At 35.6% G+C, this 15013-nt stretch overlaps 1 protein-coding gene across 1 annotated transcript in view; it reads right to left on the reverse strand.

Annotated features, from left to right (window-relative positions):
* LOC145672639 (sucrase-isomaltase, intestinal-like) overlaps nucleotides 1-15013 on the reverse strand; it is an 89204-nt gene that overhangs the window by 32364 nt on the left and 41827 nt on the right. The window contains exon 9 of the mRNA XM_081741800.1: nucleotides 5946-6045. Coding sequence (XP_081597926.1) covers nucleotides 5946-6045 — 100 coding nt within the window. The remainder of the gene's footprint in view (nucleotides 1-5945; nucleotides 6046-15013) is intronic.

The following is a 15013-nucleotide window of genomic DNA, read 5'->3' on the forward strand; positions in this document are numbered from 1 at the left end:
ATACGTTCAAGATCTATGTGCGTACATTCATCATCATTTTGTTCATCCATGCACGATTTACATAATCCAAAGATTAATCTTCCTTCCGTAACATAAGGGAGGATTGGAAAATATAAATCGGAGGGTGGAAGAATAATGCATGTTACAAGTCCATGAATGTTTCGCACATTGGGGAAATCGGGGCCATTGTGTACTTTAGGTACATTCACTGGCATGCTTCGTTACACATTGTTGCGGGGTAAAGCGAAGTGACATCTACGTAAACCACGTATTCGTCCTCTGCACAGTCTACATATAACTTAAAATTTTCTGTTCTACCTCCTTGATAGGCAGATTTCGGAATGACAGGATCACGAATATGTTTGCACCGTTGTTCGAGAATATTCTGTATATGTTTATCACGTTTTACCATTGCATCCCATTCACATTCCCAAATTTCTATTAAATTATAACCTAATTTTTTCAAATAGTTGCGGCAGTGCACTGTTTGTTCGTATCTCTTTTCAGAAGTGTTGTACGCACCATTTTCTTTGCATAAAATGCTATTTCTATTATCTTTATAGCAGCTTTTACAAGCGTGCCAGAAACTTCCCATGAACTCGTATATAGTGTTTGTTTTAGCGTCAAAACCATCAATTTTATATCTGCCAAACCGTTCCTTCAACGCATTATTCGAAGTAACAATAGATCTCTTTGTTACGTGTTCCATATACTTCAACCATTTTAATGCTTTAATACTCTGTTGTTGAGTAAGTTGGAACCCGTTTGGAGGAATAACTGGAATTGTGTTTTCAATCAAGTGATGACACCGGTACGTCAACATTGCTAGACTAGCGATTGTTGTGCTGGAAATAAAACATTGAATGCAATTTGTTTTCTCTTCAATCATGGAGGTAAATTTAATTACTGCACACGCATATACGCAATCATTCCGGCAGTACTCCATCAATTCTTTCTGAAAATCAAAAACATCACCATTCCGTACTCGCTCTTCATGCCACAGCATAAGTGCTGCCCGGTCTGCCGTACTACGTAAGTCCGGGTCATAATAATGCAATGCCGGCCATTCTCCAACATAATTTTGATGTTCCTCTGTATTAAAGAGATATGGAAAATCTCCTTTTTTCAATTCAACATTCAATCCTAATGTTTTCGATAATTTCGATAATTTTACACCAAGATAAAGAAAAGTGTCCCGAAAATAAAAACGCTTACTAATACTAATTTGAAATATCTTTTGACCCTGCATAAGAACATGTGGAGTTACTTTTTTGTTTCTCAATAAGTGTCCGAACACAAAATAGACCATCATATCGCGAATTATTGTGAGCAAGTGCCACAATGATCTGATACTCTGGCCTTTCCATAAGCATATGTTCAATAAATGCCTCCATGGTTGTGAAAGAAAACATACGGTTCCCGGTTATTTTATCTCCGCACTTAAAACACAAACTATCTACTTCTGTATTTATGCAGTGGAAACATACATTCAAACAACAACACAAATTTACGGCATGCTCCCGTTCACCTTTCTCATTTGGTGCTAATAGCATGGTTTCCACATCAAATATAATGTACAAAAACCGTTCAGTGCGTTTTAGTTTACACTTTTGAATGAAACATCGATGGCCAACAGTTACGTGCACTTCACAAAGACTACAATAGTAGTCGCTGCATGCATGAGGAGATTTTCTTTCTCTCACATCGTAAATTACACCACATGCGTTACACAATTTCACGTAATCACATGTGGATTTTTAACTTTATTTAGTGTTAAATGGTTATTAAAACAAGTGCCTTCAGTAAAGATTCTATTACATTGTGTACAATGTACTAGTTTCGCGTTGGTTTCTTTACTATGAAAATGTTCACAGTACGAACATCTCATTTGACATTGGTGAGCCGCACGTGTTTCATAAAATCTTTCCAAGCACGAAAAGCAGAAATTCCTCTTACCCATAAATGAATTAATATTCTTAATGGGCTGGAAATGGCCCACAGTATCCCCTCTCTGATACAAAATAAATATCTTTTTCTCCGCATTTATTCCTGGGTAGCGTACCACAGGTGTTCTGGAATCTTCCGGTAGTTCATATATTACAATTTGATAATTCTTTTTCACTAAATAATTTTGAAAAGCAACTACATCTTCTAAATCAAATCCCTGTTTCCGTTCAACGTACCTTTTTGCATCATTACACAATTTTTGTGCTTTATTTTGCCAAGTTTTGTGTGTAGGCAGGGTCATATTGTATAGTGCATTCTTACTCTCTTCATGTTTTGTAATCCAATATACTATGGTTTTTGGCAGACAGAAGAAATCACTAGCCTTTGTGGCCACCACATGATCCTTGAAAAACATACTCATTTGTGCATATTTTCTTACCACTGCGCGTTTAGGTATACCCTGTCCGTGTAATCCATCAACGATGTCAAACCGGAATTGTAATTGATTCCCTAATAGAAACGATTCGTTGCTATTTAGTACGTTCTCCACCGTTCTAAGAACCACATCGGTATTCAAATTTTGACGTTTTCGCCATGGAACAAACACTTCTTTATTCAGGAGATCTCTGTCGGAATTTATTCTTAAGCCAATAAAATCGTGGGGTCGTATATCTCTCAGAACGGTAGAGAGCGCATAATCCATCATGGATGTAATATAATCCATGGGATTTGTAATTGCATGTTGCGCCGTTGGTTTTACAATAATTTCCACCCCTTTCATATTGAAACGCGGGTACTCTCTTACATTTCTCCCCACAATTTCAAACATATTACACTCTCTTTCATTCCATCCATACCCTCGCAATGGAGGGTGCTGAGAAGTTGTGGCCGCATATCTTCTGAATAATGTGCATTATTCAGACGATCAACACGCGCATTTTCTTCCTCAATTTCTTGTAATTTTTGCCACAACATCTCTGTAAAGTCAGTTTCGGAATTTTGAATTTCTAATGGTTCATCCAAATTAATTTCATTTAAGTGCCCAATCAATATGTAATGAGTCATGATTATCATTATGTTCTGATTGAACATTTTCACGATTTCCCGTAAATGAAAAGAACGCGGATACACTTTTATCACTCACTCGCTCTAACTGCCCCTTCTGAGAGGCCATATAATTTAAATATGACATAAATGCCGCATCATACAGTCGATCTTCACGGAAAAAACCGTGGTCAAAGAGGTCTATAATATCTGCTGCTGAGCGAACTTTATTCAGTATGATATATTGATTATTTTTAAAATATAGGTACAAAAGCGATAGTAGATCACTTACAATTTCAGAAGATCCAATATACCCTGCTGCTTGCAGGTCCACTACTTGTTGCCAAGTCTGTAAAACGCCATCAGCATTATCCAAGCCTCTCAGTCTTCCTTGGAAAATGGTTTCATCAATAACGTTAACTTCTTCGAAGTAAAACTCCATTGTCTGTAAAATACAAGACAAAAAAGTGCAATCAATATATGTATACAATGAATAAAAAACCCGAAAACAAACAAAATTTTGAAAATAATAATAATAATAATAATAATAATAATAATAATAATAATAATAATAATAATAATAATAATAATACTTACCGAATATTAGTTTATCTCTGTTTAAGTAATGATCCAATTCAAATCCACGTCACTCTCTGGTTTTTTCTCGCCTCTATCACTTATTATTTGCTTCAGCACCTAAAACAGAAAAGAAAAAATGCAATTAGTTACCGTATTACGACTTTTCAAATTACAAAATATGATATTCAACGTAGCACTAACGTTCCCAACCATATTGGCTTTGCGTGTAAGAGAGCAATGGTTCGATTCGCGGTGCAAATTCTGTTAACTACCTATCCACTATAAGTTTGTTCATACACTGTAAAAATATACCATTTATAACTGAGAAAAGTCTACGGTGCAAGCAAGCGTGCGGTTCTCCACATGGGACAACCCTGGTTCGTGTTCCGGCAGTGTCATGGCTCCCTACTCAATAAAACTTCCTTCTTACCATATACTTTCTAAATACCAGTTATACGTCTTACACAATTCATAGCTACATACAAGTAACAATACCTGCTAAGCAAAAGATTTATCGTACGGTTTTTCACGTGGAAGAGTCCTGATTCGATTCCCGATGTGGATTCTGTTGACTTCCTGTTATGTCTTACACAATTCATAGCTATATATAAGTAATAAGTTCACACTTCAAGCATAACATTTAGCGTACGGTTCTCCACCTGGGAGAATACTCATTCGATTCCCGGTGCAATCAATAATGTTGATTCCCTCTACCCTTCATATTACAGTATACTATATCTTAGTCATGTTATAATTCCATAAAAGTACACCGAGTCATATGATTTTCAATGCCGGAAAATCCGCAATCAATTTCCGATAAAACAAACACTTCCGTCCCCTTTATACTCCCAACAATTACAATATGTCCCTTTCCCATATACAAGAAAATGAACAAGTATAATACAAGAAAACTACAAAGTTCGTACTTATCAATCTTCCAGTCTCTCCTAGTAGTAAAATATCTTCTTCGCAAACTTAACACTTGTTGTTCCTGCTGTCTTCTTTGTAAATGTACACATCATGCAAATGCATCAGTATTTATATGCCCTTCAATCTTTCCAGAAGGTTCGAATGTGTTATTTCCCCTTTTCCAACAATAATAAGCTTAAAAAAGATCTCGAAGTTTCCAGTACTTTCTTTCACTCATTCCCGCTATCACAATTCCAGAATATTCTCCAACAGCCGCCGCGTTGCATGTGATGCATATTAATATATTAAATTGTTCTACGAGTGTGATCTGCATACATTATTTCCGAAAGGTCTTTCTGTATTCTGCTTGTCAAATTAACATTTCTTTTTTCACCGGAAATCAATTATTATATGTCATGTTCTCTATACAACTTCTCTCTCTTGCATACATTATCGTATTTCTTCTGTGTCATTAATATACGGAAAAAAAGGTGTATCCATTCTTCAAACTGTCAACCGACTGTATATTACCAACTGCTACCATGTCAAAATTATCGCCAAACTGCCTCATTAATATGAGCGAAAAGATGCCAACAAACTACTAAGGATGCCAAAATAAACTGTATCATCATTAAGTTAAATATTTATTATGAGTAAAATTGATAACTTCGTTCGTAAATGCTATAGCTTGCTTCATCTACTTCGACACTTCACACCTAACACACCTACCTATTTGCGTGAAAACTTTTCACAGAATTAATTGAATTCCCCACTATAATAAACAGCCAGTATTTTATTCCACTTCTGACTTGTCCTTTATTACTAGAAACGATGGACCCCAATGAAATATCAGTTTAGGAGACTGAGACGTACAATTCACTACAACAATTAGAATGCAGAACAATGAAAGAAAGCGAACTGCCGCTTGTAGACAGGTCACAAAGACTCCTCTTTTTCGCATATTATCGCGAGTTTGATTCACGGTAAAGGTACAAAATCTCAAATAAAACCAAATAGAGTTGCCGATCTCAGTATGAGCACTAGGTACTTTCTTATGTTAAGCTTGTGCTAGATAGAAACATCAATACAAATCAACCAAATCGATTGCTTAGAATTAGGGAATAAATTCCAGGAGTAGCGATCATTCATTTCCGAGCTAATTATCCTAAAGTAGAAGAAAATAATCATCTGGAAAAAATATCTTTACAGAAACGCAGATAATATTGCCTATTTAGTTAAGATTTTAACAGACATCTTATTCATTTCATAAAAAGGCATCTTGTTTCTGGCGCATTTCTGTTTCACTAACAAAAATTTGAAACTCTGCTGTGGGAGACTGAAGGAAGAAGATTACCCTATGTAAAATGTTCACTGTGTGAAGTAGTAGAGGTTTAAATAAATAAACTTTGAGAGCTATTGCAGAATGAAGAATATTTATAAACTTATATCTTTATATTAATACTTACGTGTAGAATAAGGTGGGTCATCCCACTTATTATTTGGACAAATAAGGTTGTAAGGTTGACTTGGATCATTTGTGCGGAAATTCGTTGGTTGATTGAAATCCTGTAATATCAAACACAGAAAAGTATATTAATATCGTGTTATCACTATGAAATAACCCTCAGTTTGGCGACTTTTATATCTTGCATCTTGTAACTTCCAATTCTCTAAAGAATCTAATCTTTCAACGAGTTCAAATGTCTAAGTCACGTAGATCAATATGTAGTGTACTTAATTATAACAGCTCCTGGTTCTCTAGAGTAGTCATCTCCAATTACCGAGCATATGACGTAGGAGCTGACGTTTGGCTGACGTAGAGGCAAGCGAAAGTGAATAAACTCAGCTAGCGGAGGGAACAAAGTGGATGGAACGGGATAAAACAAGAGTGTTCAATTAATGATAAGTCTACGAATAGTGTGTGTGAATAACCATTGACTAAGTTTTGTTTGCCTGACCACCATCTTGTACAAATGCTAGCTTTGCTGCTTTCTCCTTGCTCTTTGTGAGAGATTTCGTGATAAAGTCCAGACTAAATTCAAACAACATTGTCTGGTCGAAAAGTGTTATACATGGTCACAGATATGCAGGGACTCTCCTCCTGCATAATGCAGGGACCTCCTTATTTACGTCATACCCCATGCACACATCACCATGTCAAATGGTATTGTAGTACTTTGCAGCAACTAAAGAAGGTGGTGCATAACAAGACAGAGGCTGCTGAGTTCATAAATAACCTTATTGCATGATTACGTATTTCCATGCTGCAAGGCTTACACAGACTCTGCAGTAATATGATTGAGATACCCTTGAAAACACCCTAACTGCCTCGATCTCATGCCCAGCGAATTCCACTTGTTCTTACACCTGAAGCGATTTTGGTCGGTTAAGGTTTCGATAGTGCAGCTCAACTTCAGACGATTGTGACTTCCTGATTCCCCTCCTTCGTGGCAGAATTCTTTAACACAGTTATACAAAAGCTGGTCCTGCGTTTTGAGAAACACTTTAACAGATTATTTATCACTAAATGCACAGTAATAAAATCATTTTCTTCTGATGTTCATCTTCCATTTTACAGTCCATTAGAACTTACTTTCTGGATTCGCCTCGGAATTATGAAACAATAACTTTAAAGTCACTTATATTAACAGATTTATTGAAGTATAACGTTTCTTTTTACCATGAAGATGGAAGAACTGTATGATTAAATTATTACGGGGTCTTTTTTAAGGCTGTGTGTTGAATCGACCACAGATATTTGCGTATTATGAAAAACTGCTTAATGTTTCTTTGCAGATCTGTATGTTGTATCCATATGCAACCAAGATTATGCAGAACAGAATTTATTGTTAATAGGGGCTTCGGAAACCGTTGCACCACACTACCTCGCCTCTAAGAGAGATAGATTACTGGATCATGCTACTAACGCCGGCATCTTAATGTTCTTGATCAACATATAATAAAATACACTGAGGCACTACACATCACAAGCAGAGAAACAATAAAATGCACTACACAATCGTGTTAAAAAACTTGACATATTTACCGTTTTAGAGTCTCTGTATGGTAACCTTTAGATACAATTCTAAGAAATATAAGTGGATATTCATTACCTGTTGGAATTATTTCTTACCAACGTGTATTTCAAAAGATACTCCTACTAAAGTAGTAGAGATTCAAAAGTACGACAAGTGTTTGAATTCTTTCGAATATGTCTATACATAATTATACAAAAGTGTTTACAAATGAAAGAAAAAACGATTATTTTCGCTTACTACTAAAGACTGGTCATTAAGTATTTATAGCAAAAGTGTTATTTTCCCAAATACTATAACAAAGCTCAATTTGATAATTTTGTGTTGAGTACAGAATTTATTGAGTTTATGCAATTAATGATTTTATTTATTTTTGTAATTCTACGTTCATTTATTTGTAAAAGGTAATGTACCCATATTTGTATCAAGTTGCCTGTTCATTTCCTTTCAGCTGATTCTATGCGAACTTCAACTTGGTAAATGTTCAGTTTTGCGCAAAATATTGGTCAATGTGGATTAAACTCATAAATTTCCCATTGAGTACACTCAGACTTGTAACACGTGGAAACCTGGCTTTGGTCAATATCTGTAGAAGGAAGTATATTAAATGATAGACGTTTTAATAAATCAACTCAGACAGGATAGTGTTAATATGTGAAACGTTAAATATGTACGAACTACTTAGCATGTAATGTGGTGTATAAAACCCGAATGGGGACGATAAATATTTTTGTACATTATCGAAGAGTCAAGTTTTAGATACAAGTGTGCTCATTTATTTTAAGTTAGACTGATGGAACAAGGACTGCTGTTTATGTAATTGTAAAATTTGTAAAATAGCTTATTCTAAGCTCAATAGATTGAATTTAAGACATTTACTTGGAACTCAATAACACGAGGACATGTTTCTAATGCAATCAAATTTATTGCCAAATTATTTTGTAGTAATCGCCTTGGACTTGCATTAGAAATGTGTTATATGTTTACCGACAAGTGACATCATCCAAGTGTCCGGTTCCGATTTCAATGATTTTTTTTCTGTCTGATAGAGGGCATGTATGCTTATTTGTGATGACAGAAATTTTTGCCATGGTGCATGTTTCCTATTTAGGAGTTGTGATGTGTTTTTAGAGATTACATCAGAAGTCCCTTACTACCCTTTGTAAACGAAGTGTTAATCAAAAAATGTTAAGAACAACCATCTGGATACTTATAAGATCTAGGGGGAAGTCGAATGGTAGGCATGACCTTGAGGGAAGCGATCTTGAAATCCGCCATTTTGAATTAAGGTAAGTTTCTTAAATAGGAATAGGGTAATATGATACAGAATTTCGAGTTAATATTTAATCAGGAAATCAATGGTGAGGTTAGTTTTAAGATACGCCTATTCGGGAAAAAGTACAGGCATATTAATTATTAATACTTACTATGTGCGTAGGTCTCTTACCTTCGCTTCTAACCCGCGTATTAAACATATACGCTTAATGTTGCGTTATCGCAACATTTCACAGATTTGGGGTTTCGGGTGGTAGTTATTTTATAATCTGATGCAGCATTTTGTTTTTCGAGTAGCTGGCAGTAATGACTATCTTCGTTAGTTGATACGACTTATTCACCGATGCACTATGGTTTGAGCTTCTGAAGCTAACAAAAACAAAGAGCTTTTTGAATGGAAAAATCAGCACTTGATGGCAAAGGAAATGTAAGTTAAGTGTCCTAATTTATCAAAAAGCTTATTTTGTTAACTCAAGAGAAAATACATAAATATAATAATGTACAGTAATTCTCTGTTCTAAATTTGTTTCACGTTAGAGTTCTTGCGTGAGCAAGACCCGTGTTGCGTTTTTGCATCACTAAGCACATACCAGTGAATACAGGAAAAATTTAAATGTTGCGTTTTCGCATTACCAAGCTTATACGAGTACAGTAAATGGCGTCATACTATGGAAGAAATAGTGTCATGCAATTCGTAAAGGAAAATCCATACATGTAGGATAGTAGCAACCCTAAATTATTTTGGACTGTAATTAAATCTCGATCGAAATCTCCCCGGCATACCAGCAACAGTTCATGACGAGAAGTTTGAAGCTAGTGATGGTCAGAGACCCGACCTTTTTAATAATTACTTCTGTAAAACATTTACCGCCTTTCCCCCTACAACCCATATTCCCCCTCACCGCCTCCATTTGTACTAACACCTTATCAGATCTCTCTACCACCCCGGGTGAGGTTTTGCTTCTCTTGCAGTCGCTTTCTCCACATAGATCTCTAGGGCCCGACAACATTGGCTCTCTCTATCTTAACAAAACTGCTTCAGCTATTTCAGTTCCTTTATCCATCCTATTCAATAGAAGCTTTAGAGAAGGATATTATCCCACCAGCTGGAAACTAGCTCACGTGACCCCAATATATAAATCAGGACTTAAAGATCAAGTATCCTCCTATAGGCCAATATCTCTTCTTTCTCTAATATCTATTATCTGCGAAAATATAATCAAAGACAGGCTTCTCAAATTCACGTCGCCTTACATTCACACTTCTCAGCATGGCTTTCTACCGAAAAGCTCAAGTCTCACAAACTTAAGTACTCTTCTTTCCTATGCAGTTCAATGTATAAATAACAATACTCAATTAGATGTCAGATGATCTCTCAAAGGCCTTTGATTCTGTCAGTCACATCCTTCTTCTTCACAAGCTTTCCAATAGGTTTAATGTATATGGTAAATTTCTCTCTTTAATCACAAACTATCTAAAGGGCCGTAAACAGAAAGTAGTTCTTTCAGGGGTGACTTCTAACCTCCAACCTGTCATCTCGGGGGTGCCTCAGAGAAGCGTACTAGGGCCCCTGCTATTTGTCCTGTATATGGAACGGTCTCTACTCTCACCTATCAGTTAATGCTAGTGGCCTTTTACTTTTTGCTGGCGATTGGAAATTATATAGAGAAATATCATGTTTCCATGACATAATTGCCCTACAGGAAGACAAATTATCTTGTAGACTGGTGTGAAATGTGGCAATTGAAACTTAACGGTAAGAAATGTGACAGTATTACATTTACTCTGAAAAAGTCTCTTGTTCCCTCAAAATACCCTATTAACGATTCCCCTATAACACATTCTGCCAGCCATAGTGATCTTGGTGTCATCTCTGATTCGAAACTCTCTTTCTCTGACCACATCTCCTCTATAGTTAAGAAATCAATGTGTATGCTGGGGCTTCTTTACCGATTCACTGAACTACGTACTGTGGCATCATTAACAACATACTATAAAACTCTAATAGCACCCAAAATCGAATACTGCTCTCCCATATGGGCCATGGCCGCACCTACACAACTCTCTAGAATTGAATCTGTTCTCAATTTATTTATTGCTATAATACGTTTTCGTATTCCCGCTCTTCGATAATTACCTAAGGAGGAAATTTTGCAATATCTTAATATTCAGACGCCGGAAGTACGCAAAAATAACTCTGATTTGAAGTTTCTTCAGAAGATAGTCAATGGGAACCTAAGATCAGAAACCCTAATTCAACAACTATCCTTACATGCCCCTTCCCGCAAAACCCGGAATATCCATCTATTCCATCTTGCACGTCCTAGGTTGACAATTATACAGAGACCTCTTTCTCACCGAGTACCCAACTATTATAATAATCTAACTAGTGAGGTGGGCATTTTTTTCCAGCTACCCGGTGTTTGAAAGAGCAATATAACGCGTGCTGGTCAAATAATATTACTTGTGCACTCTTTGTTAATACTATTGATGTTACTGTTCTTGTTATGTATTTTTATTCTTTTTATTTTTTTCTTTTTTTCCCGCTTGCTGACATTTCCTTGCAAAATAGCACAACTATGCTGTATCTGGAATTTGTTCAACAAATAAATAAATAAACATAAAATATGGTGCCTGAAACTTCAACTGGGCTATCTAATTTATTTTGAAGTATACCAGGTGCGAGCGATCACGGGTTCGATTCCAACTGCAGTCACATAGTCGAAAAAGTGTAAAAACAGTTTTGAGGAAAGCCACCTTGCATAAGGTTTTCCTCGGTTTTCCTCATTCACACCAGGCAAATGCCGGGATGGTAACTAACTTATAGGTCTCAGACCGCTTCCTTCCTTCCCTTTCCCCGGATAGTGTGCTCGCCTACGCACGTCATCCCTCAAACGTGACGGGCTATATGACTTTAGGTGCTGAAAGCCCAGAAATCTAAATCCTAATCAAACTAGTACAAGGCGAACTTCGATCTAACTGAAGGAGTACCAGTACTTACGAAATTTGTAGACACGTAGCCACGAGACGGCGTCAGTAATCACGAACTTGCTGACAACTTTTTCCTCTATTAAAATTGTAGATAACTTTATAGAACGTGGTACAGACTTGACCGGGACAGTCAGAAGTCCCTGAATAGAAGAAAGCCCTCTGAAGCCTGCAAATGTGTTATGAAAAGAGGAGAGAAGTTCTTTTGACTTCCAAACGTGTAAAGACTGTTTTGTGATTTATCGTTCGAAAGACAATGGAGTGGTGTCTGCAATATCGAATTGCGAATGCGTGGCGCAAGTGAAAGAAGTCCAGAGGAATTGAACAGCTAAGAGGAAGATCAAAACTTCACAACCGCCTATTATTGGCAAATATAATGAATATATGGGAGGTACTGACCTGATGGACCGAAACAAAGCGTCATACAGAACCAATATAAGAAGTAAGAAGTGGTGGTTGTCTTTGTTTATTTGTGGATTGATAATGCAGCAAAGATACAGTGAAAAACTAATAGATTTCCTAAAATTTAGAAGATGTGTAGCACTTTCTTTGATGTAGAAGTAAGGAAACCCAAAAGTCTAGTGTAGGATGAGCCAAAACTCCTACATCAGAATGTCTACTGAAGTGCAATGTGATAAGGAACAGCCCATGATAGGTACAGAAATTTAAAAAAAAATGATGTGTGCGTTATGCAACTCGCAAATAACGAAAAGGTGCAAAGTGACCCTGCGTGACAAGTACTTCGACATATTCCACAAACAATAGGCGCTTGAACATCAGCTGAAACGATTGATTCAAGTATTATATTTGCCTTTAAGTGTTCTGGTATAACGTGCAGGGTGTACTTACTATTATTTCATTACTATTATTTTACGAAAATTCATTTATAACATTTCTTCTGTACTAGTATAGACTCAATATGGTAAATTTCACAAAATTTACGGGAAAATATAATTTGAGTGTATATGGGTTAATGATAATAAGAGGATAAAAGCTTCTTTAATACATATTCCTAGAGGGAAGTGATACGGTAAGGATAACCTTAACGGCAGCCATCTTGAAATCCGCCATTTTGAATCAAAGTGAAGTTTTGCAAAATGAAAACCATAGCATGTGACACCTCATTTTAATAGCAAATTTTCCACAAAAAAAAAAAAGCGAATGGTATGCTTATTGTTGTTCTATAGTTAATCAGTATGAATTTAGGACTGATTTTAATGTGCACCAAACGTCCATTATTTGTTCTTTCGAATTCGCAACACTCCTGATTTTCACCGCATATTTGAAGATTCCAATTGGCACTTTGCAATTGTTGCCATGGCTCATGTTTTCTAAATTTATTACATTTTTTAAGAGTTACGATTTGTCGGTTCATGAATAGTGTTGGGATAAGCATCCGGCAATCTTTCTGAATTTTGAAGACTTGCAATGTAATTATTTATTTCAAACCAGAATGCGTGAGAAGTCTTATGAGACGTGAACATGAGAAGGCTTGAAAGACGTGAAGAAGTTAACTGTTTTCAAATTATGGTCATGCTACAAACAGCGTGTTGGGAATACTTATCCATCTTTGATATTTTTTTATCATTGCTGCTGTTCCTTTAAAGTTGTATTTATTAAACATATTATATTGTTTGCCGTTTGTGCAACATGTCCGCCACATTTCCTGATAATTTTGTCATCATATAACAACAATTTGTTATAATTTCATTTGTATTTCTTTACGTCACATTGGTACATAGGCTTCTAATGTATTCTGATTTGAAATAAATAATTACATTGCAAGTCTTCAAAATTCAGAAAGATTGCTCGATGATTTTCCCAACACTATTCATGAACTGACAAATCGCAACTCTTAAAAAATGTAATAAATTTAGAAAACATGAGCCATGGTAACAACTGCAAAGTGCCAGGTGGAATCTTCAAACATGCGGTGAAAATTAGGAGTGTTTCGAATTAGAAAGAACGAATAATGGACGTTTGGTTCACATTAGAAGCAGTCCTAAATTCACACTGGTTAACTATAGAACAATAAGCTTATCATTGGCTTTTTTTTTTTTTTTTTTTTTGGAAAATTTGCTATTAAAATGAGGTGTCACATGCTATAGTTTTCATTTTGCAAAACTTCATTTTAGTTCAGAATGGCAGATTTCAAAATGGCTGTCGTCAAGGTTACCCTTAAAGTACCACTTCCCGCTAGGAATAATATGTATTAATGAAGCTTTTATCCACTTATCATTAATACGCGGATTAGAAGCGGACGTAAGGAACTAACGCACATAGTAAGTATAAATAATTAATATGCCTGTAACGTTTTCCCAAATGTGCATATCTTAAAACTAACTTCACCATTGTTTTTTAAAATTTAAATTCTAGCCCGAAATTCTGTATCATATTACCCTATTCCTATTTAAGAAACTTGACCTTAATTCACAATAGTGGATTTCAAGATCGCTGCCGTCAAGATCATAACTACCATACGACTTACCTCTAGGCCTTATATGTGTCCACATGGTTGTTCTTCACTTTTTTCATTAACACTCCGTTTACAAAGAGTAGTAAGACACTTCTGCAGTAATCTCTAATAACCACATCACAACTCTTAAAAATTATAAAATATAGAAATCATGCACCATGACAAAATTTCTGTCATCACAAATAATGCATACATGTCCTCTACAAGACAAAAAAATCATTGAAATCGGAGCCGGATACTTGGGTGATGTCTCTTGTGAGTTCTCAGTTTCCGTCAAGATAATTCAATTTGAATATACGTACATAGATAGATTGCAAGTCATTTTTATGTAAGTTTTAGTAAAAATTGCATAAACATACTTTGTGTCAACATAATATTCCACTCGCACGTCTTGAGTTAAACCTTTCAACCTTAATCTATGGTTGAGACGTCAAGAAAAGTAGAAATTTTTCAAAACATTTATCTTTACTAAGCAGAATGTCAGACGATATTTGACGTAATACTTTATTTGTAAACAAACATCTCAAGACTTAGATACTCGTTGAAAAATATTGGCTATTTTACGTCAAAGCATTTGTTTCTACATATTCTTACATTGAAAACTTTAATACTGCTTTTGTAACAATTAGAAATGAATTGTTTTGAAACATTAAGATAGGAACCTCAAGAGACAACAGAGGAATAAAAGTTACACTTTCTACATTTTTCTAAAAGTAATACTACTACTATTAATAATAATATTTTGACTTAAAAATTCATA

The sequence above is a fragment of the Thermobia domestica genome, chromosome 16 (genome assembly GCF_964235325.1).
Source record: "Thermobia domestica chromosome 16, izTheDome1.hap1.1, whole genome shotgun sequence".
NCBI classification, from domain to species: Eukaryota; Metazoa; Arthropoda; class Insecta; order Zygentoma; family Lepismatidae; genus Thermobia; species Thermobia domestica.